Source organism: Lytechinus variegatus, chromosome 3 (assembly GCF_018143015.1).
Source record: "Lytechinus variegatus isolate NC3 chromosome 3, Lvar_3.0, whole genome shotgun sequence".
Classification (NCBI taxonomy): domain Eukaryota; kingdom Metazoa; phylum Echinodermata; class Echinoidea; order Temnopleuroida; family Toxopneustidae; genus Lytechinus; species Lytechinus variegatus.
The window spans coordinates 60,769,055-60,793,337 of NC_054742.1; the positions used below are offsets into that span (position 1 = coordinate 60,769,055).

At 37.5% G+C, this 24,283-nt stretch overlaps 1 protein-coding gene across 2 annotated transcripts in view; it reads left to right on the top strand.

Moving 5' to 3' along the window:
* LOC121411549 (multiple epidermal growth factor-like domains protein 6) overlaps positions 1 to 24,283 on the top strand; it is a 46,927-nt gene that overhangs the window by 16,750 nt on the left and 5,894 nt on the right. For both annotated transcript variants that reach the window (XM_041604341.1, XM_041604340.1), the window contains exons 2-4: positions 10,516 to 10,595; positions 18,050 to 18,308; positions 20,735 to 23,248. In XM_041604341.1, the coding sequence (XP_041460275.1) occupies positions 10,516 to 10,595; positions 18,050 to 18,308; positions 20,735 to 23,248 (2,853 nt within the window). The remainder of the gene's footprint in view (positions 1 to 10,515; positions 10,596 to 18,049; positions 18,309 to 20,734; positions 23,249 to 24,283) is intronic.

Here is a 24,283-nt window from a genome sequence, read left to right on the forward strand (position 1 = left end):
TTTCAAACGCGGTTAACTAAACCGCTGTCGCCGTGCTCATTCCATGTAATTATAATCACACACTCCACAATTTGACATGGGCGACAGATTTCGGAGGTCAGGTGAGAATTCGTAATTGGTCTTTCTGCTCTCAAATAAGGATTTGACCTAAAAATCCTTTTAAAATCCATTTCTCAGAGTGAAAATACTGTTTGCACGTGGATAAAGCGGTTTTTTTTACATGCGTCAATACTGTATTGACGCAAGAGTATGTCGGATAAGGGCGTGGTATGCGATGCGCTATTATCATACATGTAGCTTGAAGTGCATGGCCATTCTACCTTCACATTTTTTAAAACGAAATATCACAGACTGACAGTGGAGAGACTAGTGGGGGTGGGGTGGGGGCTGACCTAAAACACCATTTAATTGAATATTTTGATTAGTTTCACAGACCAAGATTGTTCGGCAGTATGTCAAATTAATTTTTGATAGACTTTTTGCCTCTGTCGTGTGAAAGCATATCAAATAATACGGCTATATTGTAACTTCTTTGTTCTGTGTGGGGTCTATCTGAATCGCCAGAAGGTATGGGGGCTCATTGAGCATATTGAAGTTAATGATCTATTACTAACGCCATAATTGTCAAGTCTTGTGTCCAGAATTGACAGGCTTGTTTCTTTTTAATCTCAATCTCATGGCAATTTTCGTATCCACATCGTCATTTTCATTTCACTCAAAAAGTTATTTTCCATTTTATCATTTTTGTTTTAATTATCTTAGGATGACGCATTTCACAATCGTTGCTACATGACAGACTTTGTGAACATTAGGAACATAATTTATTAGGCTCGTTAAAACTTTTTTTTAAATAAATAATCTTTTATTTCGCTCTTTTGCAAATAAACAAAGGCGCACTGGTGTGAATAAATTCCTCTCTATTGTTGTGGTGTAAACCATACCATCCATTGTGACTCTAAATTTCTGCGATTCGTTTACAAGCCGACCACGTTACTTAACACTTCACTAGTCTTTAATAGTGGCTTTGAGATTTAAAAAATGGCTAAATAGTAAAACATCATTATCTTTCTTGGTTTGCTTATGAGTAGAATTATCTACGTCATCATGTTTAGATGAACTTTTACAAGACTTTTAAAATTGAAATTCATTAGTTGTTTGTTATTATAGAGGACATTAAAATGAAATATTAGCCTTAAGAACAGACAACAGACATAATATTAATATCCATTGAAAGAAAGAACACTTTGTGAGGAGAAAAAAATATATATACCAACTTTCGGAAACATCTTTAATGTCAATCAAGGTGTTTCAGTTATTTTCGAACTCTGTCAATAAAAATTAATTTGACCGATATTTTAGTTATAATTTGGCTTGATCCTCATATTTTGAGGAAATCTCCATAAGCCGTGAAAGGAACTGTTGACCCTGGGATTTATGGGTAATTAAAGGATGTATCCGTTTTGTGGAACCAATGCCAAGGGGAAGATGTGCAAGGAAATTGCATTTGACAGCGAAAAACAAAAAGGAAGGAAAAACGAGAAAGAAAAAGAGGAACATGATCGATAAGTAATTATGGAAATGCGTGTAAACGGTAAGAAAAATACAAAAAGCAAGTTGCATAAATTTTGTTCAACTTGGTTCTCTATACGAACTTAGATTGTTCTTAATAGCAATGTTAAAGTTTTAAGCAAACATTTAGTTTAAAGTCTAAATAAAATGTGATCAGTTCATTTTTATAGTTTTAGTTTTTAAACAACGATGTACATATTTCTGCCTTTCGAAGTTACACATCAACATTTATTTTCTTTCTTGCAAAATCACTAGGGTCGAAAATTTATATGCCGTATTGCCATAGGTTCTTGACGTGGTTATTTTTAGGATTTTGTTAATCCTCCGATTGCTATTCGGCAGGCATGACAAGGGAAATATTAAATATTTACACGCGATCATTTTAAAACCTTTATCCAAACCCTATTCAAATCAAGGATAAATAGTGAATATATTTAAGATATCTATTAAGACCTGATTTATGGGAGCTTTTGAAGGTCATCGCGTGTTGTTTCTGATCTTGAGAAAACGATTGAAAGGGTTTCTTCAAAATTATTGGTTTCCCAGGTGATGTGATGCAAATATCTTAATAAAACAGGTCAACAACGAAATATGTCTCATTAGTATCTAATCGTTTTCATTATGTGAGTGCGATTAGAAAGGAAATGGAAAAAATAGAGTCGTATTTTTCTGTAATGGAATTAATTGCTTGTTGATTTGCCTGGCTGTGATTGCAGCCTTGGGAGATATATATACTATATTTAGGTATTTATATATATATATATATATATATATTATATATATATAGGTATATATATGTCTCATATAGCGTTTTCTTCACCTCTAAAGGGAATCTAAAGGTAAATGATTCAGAACTTGAGACCTATTAGCTGTATGATATTCACTAGCCTGAGAAAAATATTTAGAAATCATATTGTCCAATACGCAGTAAATCATAACTTGCTCTGAAGAAAAAGATGTGTAATGGGATTCGCCCACTAATACCGAATCAAAATCACTTATGGGGACAGGGATTTTTTTTCTCCAAAGTTTCGTGGGCCAGTTTCTTGTAAAAATCCTCAATTGACGCAAGTATTAGGCTTGGGTGAACACTTGCAACGTGAAAAATAAGAATCGAATATACATGTATCTGTAACATCTCGGATCTGGGCATGAAGTCAAATGGATTTATCGCAAGACTGCTTATTCTCCAAAACGTAGCCATAACTCTTGTAAGCAGAATACCTGGACATGTTATAAACATGGATTTCGATATGAATGTTTTATCTCATAAAGGATGACATGCAAATATCTCTGTAAAGATGAAATGAGCCGAAACATAATCCACTTTTCTATCCGCCCGGTGGCCATTTTCTTTGCCACACGCTGGATAGGGTATCACTGGTAAGCCACCCCGGCTCTGAACCTCCAGACCTCCTTTCGAAGTCGTCACACCGGGGCGGTAGAAGTAATTCAAAACCATGAAAAATTGTAATATCTGTAGTCTCATCTTAACCAGAAGTGTTTAGTTATGTGTAATTTTGCAATGGTTCAGTTACTACTGGGAAAATGTATATTTATCAGCAATTCAGCATTTATCTTACGATAACATCTTTTTAAACTGGGCTAAACATACTGAAGCGAAATTTTGAAACGAGATTAAAAGGAGCTCTACAAATTCTATTGAATCGTGTGTAGTGGCAAGGAGGCACCCCAAAGTATGTATCATGTACACAGTTCAGGAGATATGACGTCATCATGGTCCTCTTGACAAGAATTGAAAATATATATTCATAACAGGAAAACCCAACAGAAAGTTTGAAAATTGAATGTTTGCACAATGTCTGGGAACAGCCAAATGCCATTTGATATTAATGAAGTACATGGATTATAAGTAGGACTGTAACGAGTTTCATGGGATTTGCGATTTTGCTGGAAGTTAAATTTTCTTTATAAAGATAATTTCAGCGAAGAAGAAAAAGAAAAAGACACAACAAAAGAACATTATGCAAAAAAAGTAACAAAAAAGAAAATGATGCGATGAGAAAGAAGGTGAGATCGAGCGAAAAGGAAAAAGTAAAAAAAAAAGAATCAAGGTATAAAGAAGAAAGAAAGAAAAAGAAGAAAGAAGGAAGAAAGAAAGAAAGAAAGAGAGAAGGAAGGAAGGAAGGAAGGAAGGAAAAAATAGAGAAAAGAAAAATATAGATAAAGAGACTCATATACCTTTAGAGAAGTAGAAGTTTTGGGGCGCATTTGGCATTAACATTTAACCCGCGCACTTTTTGTTCATAAATTGCGCTGACCACGTGACCCCGCTTGAGGCGACGATCTCGGCTATCACTTACGATTGATGACATCAACATTCAGCTTCATCATGACCGTGGACTTCAACTTCTGAGCCGGTTCGTTTAGTTCCTATATTTCTACGAATAATCTATCATTGGGAATGTACATTGAATCCAAGATGAAAATGAGTTCCCCAAATGTTCTGACCAAAACAGCGAGATCCTTTGTTGGCTGTTCGAGGATAATTTGAACACAAGACATACAGCAAACGTGAATAAGGATGACGTGTAGGGGCTTTAGGTCGAGTTGGATGTAACCCCCACCCCACCCTCTCTCATTCGAATCCACAAACAACTGCCCGGTATCTCAATGTATAATGACACACCAGAAAAGTTTTTAAACTGGTTTGGTATAAGATTAACACAAAGGAAGGACTTAACGAAGATTGGTTAACTGGTGTTGATTCAACATGCATTTCCCTAGTGTAGATACCAACAAACAAAGGAGCAACTGCATAGGAGTTGGAAAGGATGCAATTCCAGTGCTTACACCGGGCCTGTTTTGACCGGATACAAAGTTGTTATCCCCTTTAAGTCTGCATAATCTACCTTTTACATACATATACATAAAATCTACAAAATAATCAATAATGGGTTATCAAATTACACGATGATGGATGATTAGATAGCTCTGATGCGCGATTCAATTTGACAAAGAGAATATATACATGGTAAAGTTGTTGTTTCACGGGACTGGCCAACCATTTCAGAAGCCGACGGATATCAGAAGATATCAGATTCATTGTTTGAATCATGAACATGATGGAGGCATGCGTGATTTTCATAAACCACGTACCATAGTCGCGTATTGCTAAATCTGAAGATAGAGTTTCTCAATGATTGTTGCAAGCGCGTTGGCGATCGAGCGCTGCAAAACTCATCAATTTTATTTCACCCTTTGGTCATTGAGTGGGAAAGAGGCGCGGAGTCAGGTGCCAATGACAGAGTGCCGAAAACCAATCGTATGACAGGTTAAAGAACTTGTATATGATCACAAAAAAATATTATAAAAGCAGTTTTAGTCATGTTTGAACATGTAACCAGGTAATTTTTCACTCCCCGGTGTAACGTAACTGGAATATGACTTGTGTAGGTGTTTTGATATTTCATTTCATAGGTGGAAGATAATGTTTTCAAGTGTTTTAACAGAGACGATAACTTGTTTTGTCATGCAAAACACGGAAAGCTTGTGAGGACAGGCTATTGTTGATGTAAATTCCATGTTAAATTAACATTTTTTCTTTAACACACATGTAACATCAATCAGTAGTAAGTAGCCTGTGTCTCTTCAGTCTTTTGTAAAAATCGAGATAAAGTCTTTGTACCCATTTCACCGATATTATTAGATCAAAGAAGGACAAATATAATCATAAATCTTAGAAGTGACATTAATTACGTTTGCAGTATCTTTGTCATGTCTAATGTCCCCGCCAACTTCCACTGTATCAATATTATTGATAAAATTGATAGACGGTGAATAATACGGGGAAATACTTGTTTTGAACGAACGGAACCAATGACTCTTCTGTACAGGAAACACTAAATGAGACAGGGAAGTATTCCTGGTTCTACATTACCTGTCACCAAATTAAGTTCATTAACAATGTTTGAGCACTGATACACTTGTTTATCATCCATGTCCTCATACCGGGTTCCCTGCAAGGCATGCTGGGACAACCAGGACGATGATTGTTGCCAATTTACGGATGAGCAGATTCTCCCTGGCAATGGAACAACGATCTTTTTGTGATCATGTCAAATAAGAATGCTGGCTTATTGTCGGCGCGCACGCTTTGTTGACACGGTATCAAGGGAATCTCGGATGATTTTTTTTGCTGGTCCATTAACCATTAATTGTTTACCTCTATCATTGTTAATTAATTCATTTTTCATAAATAAATATCATAATAGTTTGTCGAACGATAATGGTTCCGTCGTGTTGGAAATATTTCCTGTTTCTCACACCTTCGCACATTTTTTAACTTTTAGAAACCAAAGAAAAAATTGCTATGAACTTTTAAACTGTAAAACAAATGATGGAATGCACTTGCAAAGGTTTTATTGAACTAGATATTTCTAACTGATATTGTCAAGTACTTATGTAAAAGCCAATTAATAAAACTTCGCGACTCAAACCTTATATAAAATGCTATCTCATGGTTAATTTCTCTTTAAACTCAGGGAAGAAGAAAATGCAACACCCCAAATAAGGTGTTGACTCTCGGTTTTTGGTAATAGTTTGCAATTATTCACACCTTTATAAAATCAACTTGAGGTACATATCATAGTTTATTACTTCTCCCGATAGCAGCTGCAATGGAAGCGGCGAATTTGAAGCATTAATTCAGTAAAACCTTGATCTCCATATTGAAATTCAAATTTCAATTCTTAATAACAATACAACTACTACTACTTCTACTGATAATAAAAATAATAATAACAATAATAATAATAATAATGGGCATTTGTGTAGCGCCATCTATCTAGAAACAATCCATTCCGAGGCGCATTGTTATTGTTATTACCCTGGCTTTAGTTCGAGCTGCCTTTCAGCGCTCGTGATTCAAAGAATTAATCATGCCGGGTACCCATTCACCTCACCTGGGTAGAGTGCAGCACAGTGTTGATAAATTTCTTGCTGAAGTCCACGCCATGGCTAGGATTCGAACCTACGATCCTCTGTTTGAAAGGCGAGAGTCGGAACCTCTAGACCACGACGCACCCATTCTTATTTACAACAATGAAATTGCACTTTAGTGTAACAAAACTTGGTGAAAATTTGTTTGAAAGTGCCATTTGATGCATAATAATTGTGAACATTTAATCATATGACAACCGAGCATAATTACTATTTATACTGTATTAGGTAGTAAAAAAATGGTCAAATGCAGGAGCGTTTTATATAGAATCAGCAAATCTCTGTGGATGAAAACACTTAATCACATTACCTGTATAAAGTTCATGAAGATATAAAGAAGACAAAATGAAATTGCTAAGTTGCCCTAATTTTGGAGGAGGCGTAAACTCTGCTCAAACAAAATTCAGGTATGACTTTTTGATCTGAGGTGGGAGGTGAGAGTTCTGTTACACCCGCCGTACGTCTGGAATGCTCTCAGAAACCACAATGGTTTCCTTCCTTAAATTGATAGTGTGAAATCAAATCAGCTTTGAAGTTGAAAAATAATTATCTGGTTTTATAGAATGAACGTGACATTGTGCACATATCTTCAATGGTTCTGTCTTTCATTTGCACCCCTCTCTTTCTCTCTCCCTCCTCCACCCCACACTATCGATTTATATCTATCTATCTACCTACCTATCTATCTACCTACCTATCTATCTACCTATCTATCTACCTATATATCTATCTACCTACCTATCTATCTACCTACCTATCTATCTACCTATCTATCTATCTACCTACCTATCTATCTACCTAGCTATCTACCTATCTATCTATCTATATATTTATCTATCTACCTATCTATCTATCTACCTACTTACCTATCTATCTATCTATCTGTCTGTCTGTCAATCAATCAATCTATCTACCCATCTATCTACCTATCTATCTATCTATGAATCTACCTACTTACCTATCTTTCTGTCTGTCTGTATATCTATCTATCTATCGATCTATCTATCAATATATCGATATATCTATCTATCCATCTATCTATCTATCAATCTATCTATCTATCTACACACATATGATGTTGGGCAACATACTGCCCACTCTGTTGGGTAATGTATGTTGGTAAAATATGTATATGATATTTATATATTATTCTGGGCAATTATTAAGCAATTGAGCAAATTTATTACCCAATTATTAGTTTTTATTACCCAATTTGGGCAGATTTTAACCAATAGTTGCGTGGACAGTATGTTGCCCAGGGTTGGTTAAAAGTTGGGCATTGTTTGCCCAACCATTTTAAGAGTGCATCTATCTATATCTTTTCTTTGGGGAGGGGAATTCTCAGCCCCCATCTTTACCTAATGAACATTTCGTCAAATTTTCATTCCTATCCTATTTGTCATGCAAGTTGGAAGGACAACGAAGAATTGTATATCAACAATTGCGGTTGTTAACATTACTCGCTTTTGTTGGTGAAATAGCTGGGCGATTTGGAATACAACACCCGTTTTGTACAACACAACAAAAGAAAAGTCACCCAAATAACTGGCTGTGTAAACTGCTACCGACAACACTATAGTTGTGAACCCTGTAAGGTCATGTAATTGTCGCATCACACTAAAAGTCCCTTGTGAAGAGCTAAGTGTTTCAATTACTCAAGTATGAATTACCATTTTTATTCGATTTATCATCATTTAGTCATCATTTCTTTTGACGGTCATAGAGGGGTCAAGTGACCATTATGTTATTGACCAATTTTGCAATGTATTTATATTTATAGGCCTGCATACTTTACAAGGCATGCAAGTATAATGATCGTTAAATTACATTTAATAAGACAGTCTGAAATTTTCGTTAGGCTTTCCTGACATAGCAATGGATAAAGCTTGCAAGTGGTATCATGGGCATTGTAGTTCATTGTATGGAAATGTTGATTAATCGAATAGCCAATATATTGGCGGTCAGAGGAGAAAATATTTTTAGAAAATTATACTTTAACCAGTTTGATAATATATCAAAATCACATTATTTCAATCAATATTGAGTATTGGAGTATTTCTGTGCATATTGACAGAATGTTATTGGGACGAGTTTAAGAGTTTCTCCACTTTATTCAAATATTTTCCACCTTATTAACCCAAGGTTAGACTGTTATTGACATGATTGTGGTAAACTATACTACCACAACTCAAAGTCAAATGACAGCAATCTAAAACATGACATTTCCTTCTAATACTGGGCTTAAAATTGTTGGTCTACATATCCTCCGTGGTTTCACTGCCTATTTCCTGCCTCTTTTACCAATCTTTTGCGATGAGCTTGCCCTTGATTGTTGACACAAAGTCAGGCTTGGATCAGGACAAACCATTTATTCAGGTTTAGGAAAATTCATAAAGCCGATCACCAGGCCTCCAAATTCAAATGCACAAAGGAAGGTCCACTTAGCGGGTCCGTCAGGGTCCGATAAATATAGCTCGTCTGCTTGGTCTAAAGTTGGTCGGCAATGAATCACCCGATTATACCTATCAGGGTTACCATATTCCATTTTTATCAATAGATCAGTGTTAAAAATTTGCCGGGGAAATTAAATACAAGACCGCACCTTTGTAAAGAAATGTGGTTGAGTGCATGATATACCGAAATTATGCGTGAATTCTCCAATATGTAGTAAATCACCCCCTCCCTTCATAAGTGACACAACTTAAATCGCACTGAAATATTTTTTTGGTTTGACAAAATCGTATCGTGTGACACTATGGTGTCACCAAAAGTAATTAGGATACAAGAAACTCTATAGTAGCGTCTTTGGCATTCGCTCTTGACATTCAGTACTTTTTTTTTCTTTTTAACAATTAAAAACCTGTTTCATGATTTCTCTCTTATGAATATTAAGTTGTAAGTACCTGGAGATCACAATCAATATTGTTTATTTTGCATAGGCCTATTGTAAAGCACTTTGGGCATATCACAATGGAAAGGCACTATAAAGACAAAATATACGTAATAACTATGTGCGTTATCGTATGATAGCGTGAAATCGTCATGACAGAAAGCGGGAAATCCCATAAAAAAAAAGAAAGAAACATGACTAATATCATGATTCATCAACTAATTTTTATCCAAATCAATATTAAAAGCTCTAGTGGGACATTAAAAAGAACGTTTACCTCGTCTAATCCCAGATTATCAATTGAATGCGTTGCATCAAACAAAAGCATGAAAGCACAAATTGATGATTACAGTTTTATCAGTCTTGTTATCTTTTGTTTGAGTTCATGGTCGATTCAAATGAATTTCCACTGAAATAAACGCCGCAATCGTATTGGCCTGGAGAGGAAACAGAAAGGAAAGTTCTACCCACCCTGTATCTGTCTGTTAGTAGTGTGGTTTCCTTAACAATTGTTTGTTTGCATGATGATAACTCAGCTCATGATATACATGATTCAAACAACAGGCTTCCTATAGTCCCGAGTCCGTGACTCAAAAAGCAACCTCCAAAAATTATTCAAAAAGTTGACACACTGGTATTTCGTCTCAAATATCAGAGGTCGATATCTGTCGAGCGTTTACTGGGAGTTCGTTTAAACAAAAAGAAACTGTGCAATACACATGATACATGCAAGATAAAGGTATTGATAATTACATTTTCCTTCGATTTTGCTTTCCAGTGTCATTATTTGCAAAGTCATTAAACTTAAATTCTTGTACAGAATTTTTGGTAACGATTCAACTCTATATAATTATTTAGATACTGCAAAACAGAACATTCTCTATTTTTTTCTTTAATAGAATGTCTTTTAAAGGAATGAAAATTATTTTCATTTTCATATTAATTTGACAAGAATATTTGACAATTATAGTCATTTATGAATAAATCTTCTATTAAGTGTCCCCATTACAATCATCTTTGCAATCAGAGTGTAGCAGAGACAAAGTTGTAATTCATACTTTTTAAGCCTTTTATCTATTTTAATTTCATTTTAGGGAGGAGATTTCAGGACGTAATGAGGTGGTTTTAGATTGCTGTCCTGGATGGAGGAAAATAGGGAATGAATGCCCTGATCGTAAGTCCGTTTTACTCATTAATTTCATTTATATATATTTATTTTTCCCCATTAATTCATTTATACATTCATTCGTTTATTCATTCTTTGATTGATTGATTGATTGATTTAATGATTCATTCATTCATTCGTCGTTTGTTCGTTCGTTCATTAATACAATAAATTGTTCGTTCCTTATTCATTCATTCATTTGTTCGTTTGTTTATTTATTCATTTATTTATACATTTCTTTTCATTGTATTGCATTATTTAAAGTCACTACATTAATTTAAATCATTGGTTTAATAACATGAATTTACATGAAATATTAAAGTCGAGACCACATTGTCCCTTTTCGCACTTTTTTGGTGACTTTGAACAAAAAACAATTCCCCTTCATTTTATCATTTTATTTTTTTTGCATTTTCCTAAAACTTCACAATTTCACAATAGTGTTTCTCTACAGGATAAATCCATGGACAAAGATGAATCAGCCGCTATTATTTCTTATTCGAAATTCGTGAAAAAGTATATCTTATTCGAAATTCATGAAATATATATATATAACTTTTTGTTCTTTGGTACATTTCGAGTCAAATTTCATCTTTAAACATTCTGACCCTCGACTCCCTCGAGTAACTCAAACAAACATTTGGGATCAGTTAGTCATCCAATCTATTTCTGATGGTTTAATGAGAAACAATTAATGGTGAAATCACTTTCCTGATATAAGAAATAGTCAGTCATGTCAATCGATTATTAATAGTGATTAATGACAGCAATTACAGATGGTTCTTCTGACACCCTTTTGTATAAGATGGACACGCTTAGAAGTAAATGGAAATACAGATGCCACGCAGAGGGTAACTTGGGATTTGCTATCTGTGGAATTCTAATGTCTTTCTTTACGAAGTAATTAGAAGCTATGCTTTGGAAATTAAGACTGTTAAATATCTGGACATGCAGTGCCCATTAAAAATTGCATTTTTGATAGGGAAATTCGTTTTTTCGAATAATTGTTCATTGCCTTCATGGTCAGAATAGCTTTAGGGTGAATATGGCTTATGATAATCAAAACTATATGAGATAGGCTATATCATTTAGTCAAACCAGGAAAATGGGAGTTGGACTAACGATTCCTTGGTCAAACCTACTGATAGGCTTCAGTATGGAAATACATGACTTTAGAATTACGCGATCATGACCAGTCAGACATAGACATCATTTAAAGATTGAAATACCATTCAAGTCATGTCAGAGTGGTATCACATCTATGAACAAGTTACCTTATTGATTTACCCTTATCTATACATTCTTGAAATAGCATGTTTCGTTCGTACACATCTGAGCGGCCCTTTTCGGCTCCCGCCTTCATCGGAAGAAAACTTTCGGGATCTTCTCTGTACACTGTCTTAACGATATCGTGTTCATTGCTATTAATCTAACAAAATATTTGTTGATAGTCTAAATGCATTTCATGTAAAATGGTTAGAATATGGCAAACGAACATTCTATGGGCTATGAAATCTATGAAGAGAAGAAGGAAATTATTTTACCGATTAAAAATGGATAGATGTGTATGTCTTCATCTTGATGAACATTGTGAAAGGAAAGCAATGGGCCTATGTATAATATTTACTGTACATTATATTAGTTTGTATTATGCGTTAAGGGTAAATTTGTTTACGTTAATAGCCCTCTAACCAAGACATAACAATCCAAACATCATTGTGGTTCGAGCATTTAGTTTTATTCTCGTCGGTAAATGTTGTCAAGTTGTCTTAAAATGGACCCATATTCATGATATTGGCCATGAATATACTGTGGGGCGGTAGGCATTTTTCAACGGTGCTTTGCTCTGTGACATTGCCCGATCTCACTTCTAAACATGTAAGCTAAAACAAAATCATGATAAGGAACATTTGGCTAATGGGCCGGAGTATCCCCTATCCTCTCATCCAAGCCGACTGTTCAGATAAGATTAGAATATGCTTCCAGCATGTCCAGAGAGGACATGGAGGATGGAGAGAATGTGACCATGATGTGCTATGATATGACCTTACGTCTTGAGGATGGCGCGAGATTCCCGAGATAAGGGCGCACTTCCGAGATCACGTGGTCAGCCGGATTAAAGTATTGGTGACCGCAATAAACGGCGCCATAACAGGCCGGTTTGCATGGCTTTACTAGTGTTCCACTTCTTTAAAACCAAGGTTTTTCTTCTCGATCTGATTTTTTTTCAAATTGTTAGGGCTTATGTCTTTAATATGTTTCAAAGTCAAATTCAACATTTAATGTTGATTGTATAGACTTTGTCAAGGCGAACCCGACGAAGAATCATTAATAAATCTGAATAATCATCAGTCATTATCCGAGAATGCATGATTATGTTTAAAAAGGGCTCCAGACGTCATATCCTATATATATCGCGCCAACTTGAATTATCATTCCAAACTATGGAATCAATGATATCAAATGCCAAGAAACAATTTAAGAAAACACAAAGCTTTTTTTTTTTAATTCATCAGCTCTTTTCATTAGAAATCGTATTATCCTACATCTATATCGACGAAGTCCTCACGCAGCTTCGTCCTGCACGTCCTGACATCGGTATTCCAATTCGCCCCGTCACGGCATTTATGATTAGTGTAGTCAACGACATCTTCATATTCAAATTTTCTCGGCAAATACCGATGAGGAGGGTAAAAATCCGCGATGATCACAATGACTACTGTTTCAGATAAAAAAAGACTCATAATAGTTATTCCAAGCCATAGCTTTTATTAAACATTTATTTTGGTAATTCATAAATATAAATTTTGAATTTTTTTCTGCTGCTTTTAATAGTAAAATTTCCGCCTAGTTTTGTTTTTATTGTTATCTGAAGGTTACTGCCTTCTATATCAATCACGTTGGTCAAAATATTTGGCAGGAAGACTGCTATCTTTTTACGTCAATCGTCATTCTCTTTGTCATGGTAATAGCATTTCCCGTCGAATTGTGTTTCAGATTTGGACTCTGAATACCATCTGATATCGTTTCGTGGTTTGCAATCGATGGTAATTAAGCGTTTTATGTTATATTTTTTGGTGAAATTGTTCGATATGTCGACAAACAACTGCGAAAGTTTGTCTTTCTCATGTTTCATAAAAAATCATGACCATGATTGATGGTGTCATAAATAAATATAGTATTTCCGAATGATATACCATGTTGTCATAATACTTGTCCCTATAATACCCGGAAATTGATTTCAAAATGGCGTCAACAAGCGGTGATGTTACTTTTGAAAGTTTCCATGGCGAAGAAGAAGAGTGTTGCGGGTTTCATCTTTCGTGGGCAATTGTTGATCCTTAAAAGGACCACCCAAACTCGACGTTTTGACAAGTGTGTTCTTGTCGTCTTCAGGGAAACAAGAAGTGATTGCGAGTTACTATACCTGAAGCATGTGCAGGAGGTATTTGAGTCGTAGTGCAGGACATTCGTCCTCAAACTGAGGTCATGGAGGTGCCCATTTTTAAACCAACGCGCCACCCGGGAACCGGAACCCTACGTTAGGAGTACTGATATAAATCCCCACAACCATGACAACATGTCTTTAAGATTTCAGTTTGTTGTCTGCTATACACCTGTTTTATTCATTTTCCCAGCATTAATTATTTAAATTCAACAGTTATCTTTGCTTAAAACATTTTGTATAGATATAAATTTAATTTGTAAAAAAAAATGCCCACACTGCAAAAAAAAATCGTTGTTGATTTAACACCAGCCCGGTATTATGTACACACCAGAGAAGTGTTAAGCAACACCAGTTTGGTTTTTGTCTAACACCATGCAGATAGGTGTTTATATAACACCAATTAGTATTAAAACAGCATCGGCTAGATTCCAAACTGGTGTTGTTTCAATATTTCTCTGGTGTGGACATACATGTGTATAGATTCCGGTCTGGTGGTAAATAAACACCGGAGTATTTGCAGTGCAGTCGGAGTAGAGTTATGCACGTTATCTATTTACCATTTGTGTTAAGGTATTTAGCAATGGAGACTGTTTCACAAAAGAGTTAAGAGGGTGAGCCTGTTTTCAAATAATAATTATAAACTTGTTACACTCGGTTCAGTTTAGAGAGGTTTTCGACGAGTTGATCTTAGGACGTTTTCGTGAAACCAACACCTGATACCATCAACAAATATGATGGGGGAACTAATTAATAGGTATTTCCCTCTATGAGATAGGGTTCCCTATCTCAGAAATAAACTGCTTCTCGTTTAAAACATGGTGCTTGGTTTCTGTTAGCAAATCACCATACATGTCAACCATTCATTACCCCCAATCGTTGTTAATCTCTTCGTCTTCCCGACAAGTGGAACATGAGGTGGCGCCCAATGTCGAAGGGGTGCTTGTTTCTTACTCCTTCTCAAGTGAGCTCTGATCTACTCCCTAATCTTGACGGCATTGCATTTGTGGGCTGTCAAAATTTTACAGACAAACATCCGGGATATATCCGATGTGCAACCGTTTCTCAATTACACTTGGAGTTCCCCAAATTCAATAAAAACGATGTCCGAATTCTTGGGTTCTTTGCTTAGACTACAGTGAGCTGTGAACAAGACGATATGTTTGCATGATTGGTATTTCTGAGAGTGAATATTACAAACCACTTGAAAGATCTAATTAAAAAAACCTTCTTATTCGTCGCATAGAATCAGAATTTATTGGATATGGTTATTGTCTTACAAAAAGCGATTATACAAGTTTATGCCTTGCTCTGTCTGTCAATCAGTTGCAGAACTGCCTTCGAACGCGGTATATAGAGGCGTCAGTTCTAACCAATGGGCTACGACAGCTCTTTTCTGAGAAAATTTGTAATCTATTTATCGACCCCCCCCCCCCCGTTTAAGTAATTTTTCTCTATTATGCCACCACCGCCATTGAATTAAAGATGACGAAGTAAATGTTTTTTTAAGTGAGACATGACTGTATGCGTATTTGTAGGTATTATTACCTCTTCGAGCTGATGTATACATGGCAAATATTCATTCGGAGAAGTACATTTCCCTGAATCATTCTCCATCCCAATCCCTTTCCAAATTGAAACCTTCAGTTGGAAATGGTCCCAATATAAAAATGTTGCTTTTCATTTCCCCATAATTCCTTCGCACGGGTCCCCCTCCCTCTATTTCCGCGCTCCGACGTAAAGTTTCCGCGTTGAGTGGCGCCCCTAATCAATCCCGATTGAGAAGTGTTTAATAACTTAATCCTTGGTGCTTCTCCGTTTCGGGATGTGTTCCATTTAAGATTGGTCCGGTATAGATGGGAGCTTCAACGTACAGAGTCAGTTCTGTTTTCCTTCTTGACTGGTAGCCAATATGAATGAAGGAAACATTAAGACTTCCTGATGAGGAAGCATTGGATATCCCATCTTAACACGGGTGGACACTATCTTGTCAATGGATGTACTTTTTATGGATTATCTTATTTCGTCTTGAATGAAAAGGCAAAAGGCAGAAGCCTTCGTCGGGTTTGCTTACTGCTGCCTTTTACTAACGTTTACAAGCGATTCAGCGAAAAAAAATTATATCCTTTTGTGTTTTTCTATGAGTGTCGGTGGCTGCGTGTGATGTTGAGATGGTATGAGAGGCGTCGTCCCCTCACTCAAACTTAAGAATAAACTGTAGAAAAGATTGCACCCCCAAAACAAACCATAAAATGTCTTTTATTCAGTTCCCGTTCCCTCCAAAGTAATGTTTTCATTGTTTATCAGACAGTACGTCCATTTTTTTTTTTTTGGGGGGGGGGGGCTACGAGTAAATCGTTTAATCAGGTGAGCGCTTAATTTTTGTTACAGGCTCCTGGATAAGAAAATGCATTAACATGATTAAGATGACTTGATTAACCTCATGCAACTGTTACCCACATATTGGTCAAGTGTGTACTCTTCGAAGGTCTCAAAGTAATGGATTCTTCTTTTTCTATCAGAGTTGTGGTGGTCGAAAACATGAGATTTTTCTCTGACTCAAGGCCTCGCAGACAATCAGGTGAAGGAGGGGTGGATTAAACAGTTAAAACTGAAGCAAGTGTACCGCAATTTGTCATACTGTATCTAGGATATAAAGATGGACATTGAGTTATCCCAAGAAACTGTTTGTACCCAAGATAAAATAGATAAGCCCCTGTCGGTATTAATAAGTGTGTCATCGCACAGAATGAACTTGACAAAAATTGTTAAGACATGATGTGTTAAGCGCAGACAAGGGGGTTACTCTAAGGTCATTCGGTGCTTCTTTTAACATTTTTATTCGAGATGGATAATGCGTTGGGGGAATGCCATCAGAGAAGGAATCTAAAACAGTTTCGGTGATATTTGGGTGACGAGAATCATGAAAGTTGGATAGGAATAAACCTTGGAATGATAATTATGAATAAATTATGATTCCATCTTAATCCGAGCGTTCGAAAATAATCTGCATCATATTTGTCAAGTCTTGTTATGATTAATCTCGTTTCTGTGTTTGTATAGCCGAACAAAATTTGTAAGAAATACAGACTCCCTAAATATAGAAAAATAGGTCTTATTTCGCATCACTTTGATAACATATTAATATATTGCTTTTTGCCGTAACTTCTGACGTTTCAACGATCGTTACTTTTATTTAGTTTTTGCCATTGAAAGAAACATATCCGCACTGCTAACAGTTCCCAAATCTAATCTAGCTTTAATTCACTTAAATTCTCTGCGTAGACTTCACTCTATCGACCGACTGAATTCCAACTAAACTTAAATCCGATCATTCTTCTCCCTCTCTCAGTCAACGGCTACTCGCATATAATGTACTAATGAACTTGTTTACGCTCTCGATGGGCGTGGCTAAATTAGCGTTGCCAATTGATGCTTTCCGACTGCACAGAAAGCTTAGTGATCATCGGGTCACCTTGCACTTTCACGGAGTCATTGGGAGCTAGACTTGTAATTAGTCCACCGACAGGTTGACACAGATGGCTTGAAGATAAATATGGAAGAAATAAAAACGTCTGGATGAGATTCTTTTCGAAGAGTTGAAATCATTTGTCATGCATTTTGTCGCGACACACGAAATAATTATGAAGAACATGAAGAAGGATGTGTACAGAAATTAGATTTCCTTTGAGTAAAACCCTTTGTATCTTTGTTATTTAAAATGCATGTTATAATTCATGCTTTTGTATTATTCATAGTACAATATCTTTACCGACCATTCAATATTTTGGTATACTGATATATGCTCTTTAACACAATGTCGCTGCAATTATTTTCAAAACAATTTTCCAAGTTCCCGTCTTCTCCTGGGTTAAGAATTTTTAAAGATTCGAACCAGGAGCCCCAACCTAGGCTGAACTACATAATAAATTATATGATGAAAGTTTCCCATATGCTTATGTCATGTATGTAATTCACTTTGTTTAATTTCCGTCTAACTCTATTTTTTTTTAAACAGCCTGCAGGTCGGGTACATGGGGCCGTAGCTGTGCTAATCCCTGTGACTGTCCCCCAAATACAATCTGTAGCAGTGTGAACGGCACTTGCACCTGTCCACCTGGCTTACAGGGTAATCAGTGTGAACAGGTCTGCGACCCAGGTCGGTTCGGACCCGGATGTACAAGTGTTTGCGGGTGTGCGAATGGAGCAGCCTGTGATGCGGTGACGGGGACATGTGATTGCCAACCGGGATGGGTTGGCGAAAACTGTGATATCAGGTAAATAAGAATAATCATGATTAGGCTAGGAATTAGAACATCCAGAGGAAAATGAACGGAATCATTTTGAATGGATGATAGACCATGTTTTTTTTCTCCAATTCAAGGTTTCTTCAACATTGTCCATGAGGGCCCTTGGAACGATTTTTTGACTGGGGCTGATGATGTAAATTTGACAAGCAAAACAAAAATAAATAAAAAAAAATAATAATTACTACAGAATTACTGAAGGTTATTTTTGGTCCTGAGAAATTTGACCAAAAATATAAAAATAAGAAAAATGAAATAAAAAAATTTTCACTACAAAATACAGGTCGTTTTGCTAACATTTCTCAATCTTTTAACAACTACTCGCAACACCCTCAAGGAAAATCTCGGGGGTGCTTAAGCAGCCCCAGCACCCCTGCTTCCAAGGGTCATTTTGTCCGTGAAATCTGCATACGAGTATTTTTTTTTAATATCTTCCTTTGTATTTTCAAGCCTTCCTTCCTTTTCAATACCCAACTAAATCAATAAAGATATTATTCCTTGTAAGCCAGAAGTAATCGATTAATGTTGTTGTATTATGTAATCAAGTAATTAATCAAGTGTAAATATTTATTAATTTCCACTGTTCTAATTGATAATGTATAATTTTATTTCTGTACAGCGCATTGAGAGTCCTTACACGTCTGAAATTCACAATAAAAAGACTTTATTATCATTATTATAATCATTATTGTTATCATGATTATTATATTGAATTTCCAAAGATACTGAAGATTGTGAGTGTTACTTTTCTTTCCTAAGAAACCTTGCTATTTAAACAAGGGGAAATAAAACAAACATTTCACTCTCTAAGATCGAGACAACCTTCCTCAATTTAAGACGATATTTGGAGTTTTCTTCCGTCATGTTTAGCCAGTGTAAGAAATGAGGGACAGTTGGGCCTCTAACCAAATCTGTATCGGGATCAGTGTATTCGGATGTGTTTTTGTCAGAGATGATTTGCAAAATCCACATTAATATGATGCACATCACATATCATTATTAAGTTGTGCAATGATATTGATAAAACAATTTTAAATATCTGCTGATTGCTGAGATTACTGTGGTCACCCATTGGATGCTTGGTCATCGTTGATGCTGTCTGTTGATAAAATAGGGTCATGCATTACCGAGGTCCCTAAAGCCCCAAATATAAATTCCATGAAAAATATAGTTAAACAAAATTATCTGTCATCCACAAATCAAAATCAGAAAGGGAATATGGTTTCCTATCTGCCCATGGCCAGTGCAAATAACAAATTTACAATGAGTGGACAATTTCGTCAAATCATCCCGGCATGGTCCGACAGCCCCAAATCAAGTAATTCTTCGGTTCCCGATCTTTGTAAACGATCTCAATTGTATCCTGTTTTTCACATTTCTACAAATTTGAGGAAAATCACAATCATCCGGAGGCCGACGATTTATTTTGGGTTGATGCGGGATACATTTGGGATGATTTAAAGATGAGTAGTTCGTCAGATGTCGTGTGTGGTAAAGCCAGAGTTTGGGAGGTGAATCACTGGGTTGGAATGGCCATGATGATGCAACCATATGCACATAATTTAGACATCTCATGGCGATACTGTAAGGTCGGATACTTGAGCAATCTTACAAGAATAGAAAGCTGCGGAAGTCTTCGGGCTGATGTTTCACAAAGCAGTTCCTGATTTATGTTTTTCTTTAAGCACGAATTCGATTTGTTCTTTTGCTTAATGAGATAACCCGAGTTTCATGTTTGAACAAATTTTTTAACTTTGCAATCAAATGTTTGTTGACGAGAAGAAAAAACAACTTTTTGGCGCAAAGTCGTGCGCTAAGTCATCCGTAACCCTCGAAGGGATTTGTGAAACAGTCCCCTTATTAGTTAAAGAGGCAGTTTGGTCACTAAAGAAAAGTATTGGTGAATTTTCAAATGAGAGAAAATTATGTCAGTTTTTTGTTAATACAAACCCTCTAAGTTGAAATAATTTCGTTCACCGATCAATCAACTGGACATAAAGAATACAATCTTGAAATAAATAAAAAACTATTTCTTATTCATAAATGAGAACAAACGTGTCATGGTTTCCTTAATCTTCTGATTTTAAGTATCAAAATATGCAAATTGGTCCCTTATGATGCTTGAAAATTATGAATACTTTGGTTGTGTTGATACAGATTGCTTGTTGTTTCTCAAGTTCACTATGAATATTTTTGTTTTTCATTTTGTACCTGTTTTGATGCTATACATGCTCGTATGAGCATTTTTCCTCTTGGAATACACAAATTATATACCTGAATTGAAAAGAAAATGTCGTCATGAATATTCAAATAAGTAATTTATGTTTCGATTTGGAATGAAGTAGTGGCATTGAATGCTAACAAACCATTTTATTTTGTTTTCTTTGCCATATCAGGTGCAGTTGTATGAATGGAGGAATTTGTACTAATTTGGATGGGACATCCTGTAGTTGTCCAGCCGGCTGGACGGGTGATAGATGTGAGGAACCTTGTGCTCCAGGATTCTACGGCGAAGGTTGTCTTCAGCGGTGTACCTGTCAACATAACGGAGTTTGTAACCCTGTGAATGGATCTTGTACCTGCGGGCCAGGTTGGATGGGTGAGCGATGTGCAGAGATGTGTCCTTGGGGTTGGTACGGAAAGGACTGTGTCACCGAATGCATCTGCAACAATGGAGCAGGATGTAGCAATGTGGATGGATCTTGCTTCTGTCGGTCTGGTTGGAAAGGTCGACAGTGTGATGTACCATGCGAGCCGGGTCGGTACGGACCAGGATGCAAGAGACCCTGCAGGTGTCAACACGGTGGACGATGCAACCACCAGACTGGTCTGTGCTACTGTACTGCAGGATGGACGGGACGATTCTGTCATCTTACTTGTCCAGAGGGATATTATGGCGAAGAGTGTGGAAACAAGTGCCGTTGCCAGAATGGGGAGTGTGATCATATCACAGGGGAGTGCTCGTGCTTTGGAGGATGGACAGGAGAACGTTGTGAAGTGCCATGCACAGAGGGTTACTACGGAAGGGATTGTAGAAATAAATGTTCGTGTATGAACGGGGCCAGTTGCAACCCTGTGGACGGATCGTGCGAGTGCTTACCTGGATGGGTGGGGGAAATTTGTAACCAGGTTTGTGAAGAAGGTTTCCACGGGAAAGCCTGCCGGATGACATGCTCTTGTGAATACGATGCAAAATGTAACCACGTCACTGGAGAATGTGGATGCCCATCAGGGATGACCGGACCAGGGTGCAATGAGACTTGTCCTGCAGGAACCTTTGGTCATGGATGCAGTCAAGAATGTGAATGTCTTCATGCAAGCGGGTGCGATCCTAAGTATGGAACCTGCCAGTGCGAACCTGGTTGGACTGGCAAGTGGTGCCAGTATCCGTGTGAGAAAGGTCGGTACGGTGACGTGTGTTCAGAAGTATGTCAGTGTCAGAATGGGGCTTTATGTGACTCGGTAAACGGTTCTTGTTCATGTCTTCAAGGATTTCATGGGGAGTTCTGTGACATGGAATGCCCACATGGTACCTTTGGACAATCATGTGTCAATGATTGCACATGTCTACATGGTGCATCGTGTCATCATGTGAATGGTTCGTGCACGTGTTTACCAGGATACGTTGGGAAAGACTGTGAGTTCAGATGCGATACAGGGTTCTTTGGCGAAGGATGTACGGGTGAATGCTCTTGCAAGAATGGCGCCCAGTGTGACCACGAGACCGGTTTTTGCAGTTGTACCTCGGGGTGGTTTGGAGAACATTGTGATTCACCATGTCCAGTTGGACGATTTGGAATTAGTTGCTTGGAGGACTGCAGATGTGAAAACGGTGCAGCATGTCTACCAGGAGATGGCACATGTATCTGCCGCCCAGGCTGGACAGGTACAAACTGTAGTGAAGAGTGTCCTACAAACACCTTCGGTGAGTTTTGCTCAGAGAACTGCAGATGTGAACATGGCGGGGAATGTCATCATGTGAATGGCTCATGCAAATGTCAAGCAGGTTGGACAGGAAAATACTGTCAAGATTCATGCCCAGAAGGCTATTATGGTACGAACTGCCAAGAGCCTTGCTCTTGCTTTAATGGAGCAACATGCGACTCTGTTTCAGGAAATTGTGTTTGTTCTGCAGGGTGGGCAGGTCAAACATGCAATGAAACTTGTCCTGAAGGACTTTATGGACTTGACTGTTCAAGTGTCTGCTCATGCGAAAATGGAGCTGTCTGTGACAATGTACTCGGATGTATTTGCAAAGGAGGGTGGCAAGGACTACGATGCAACCAACCATGCAAGGAAGATACATTTGGAGACAATTGCCAGGATGTGTGCAACTGCCAAAACGGCGGGCATTGTCATCATGTAATTGGATGTGTATGTCCACCGGGTTGGGTTGGGCATCAATGTCAAAATAGATGCCCCACCGGGTCATTTGGGACAGACTGTTCTCAGAAATGTAACTGTGGAGAAAATGGGGACTGTCACCCAGTACTTGGATGTGTTTGTAAGACGGGTTGGGTGGGTCGGGATTGCCAGGACAGGTGTCCAGAGGGCCACTATGGGGATCGGTGCGAGGAAAGATGCAGCTGCCATAACAACGCGACCTGTCATCACGTCTATGGATGCCAATGTCCAGACGGCTGGACCGGACCATTCTGTAACGAGTCCTGCGCTGAAGGTTTCTTTGGTAAAGGCTGTCTCGAAAAGTGTAGCTGTCATCATGGAACCTGCGACCCTGTGGTTGGGTGTCTTTGTAAGGACGGTTGGCAGGGGGAACACTGTAACGTCACCTGTTCAAGTGGGTGGTATGGGCCAGGGTGTATGCGGAAGTGCCTGAATTGCCAACATGACGGTGTTTGTCACCATGAGACGGGAAGCTGTGTCTGCCCACCTGGATATATCGGGAAAAGGTAAGCTTGACCAAAATATTTATGTCTGGCTCGTGCACTTCAGATTGCAATCATAAATATAATCTAATACCGACAATTATCTATTTGTGCATGTACCCCACTCGAAAGGTAACTTTCGGTTTCAATCTGACTTGTTATGTTTCCATCCTGTTTTGACTCAATTTTACATGAATAAAATACTTCATATGATAAATCGGAGGAGGGCGCCATTGCAACAAGTAAATACTCTGTAAGATACCGGAGTGATCAGATTCGTTATCCTCATCTATCCCCCCTCTCTCTTCGTCTTCCACCTCTTCGTCCTCCTCTACTTCCTACTCCTCATCATTCTCGTGAGTGGGCAGGGTCATGCCTTTTCATCTCTATAAGAGTTCATCATTCGCCAATTCAAAATCAAATTACTGTCTGCCCTCTTTGGTGAAATCAATCCATATATTTTTGGACCCCCCCCCCCCCCCCTTCTTCCCCTCTCCCCATTTTCTTACTGCCAGTCAGATCAAAATCATTTACTAAGAACATTGTATAATAAAATACATTTGTACAATATTTTCTGCTCTTATTCAGAGAAGTAAGTTTGAGCCGAGCTCCAGGTTTTGAGATTACAAGGGCACCTCTTACCTTCTTGTTTTTTTCAAATGTAGAGACCAGCTTCTTCATAGATTATTATAGGTTCAGTCCTGGGCCCCGTAACACGAAGGTTAGCGATTAATCGCTAATTGAAATTTTCTGTCAAAATCGTCGTTGAATGCGCATTTCGCTCAGTTGCCTGACTAGGAACTAATAAAAAAAATCTTCAAATCAGCGATTAATCGCCCCTGATCAAGTAAACTATTGTGGACCTTATTAGAGTTTTAGAGGTGGACAACCTTACTCGGGGTGTACATTAGATAAGCCCGATGGAGACATCTTGGGGAGTAATATTTCAACATCGATAATGTCTGGCATGATGTTCCTTTCCTGTTGATCGGAACATGAACCTTCAAACTTCCTAGATCTACTCCCATGTGTACCAACACGGGTTGGTGAGTGACTCCT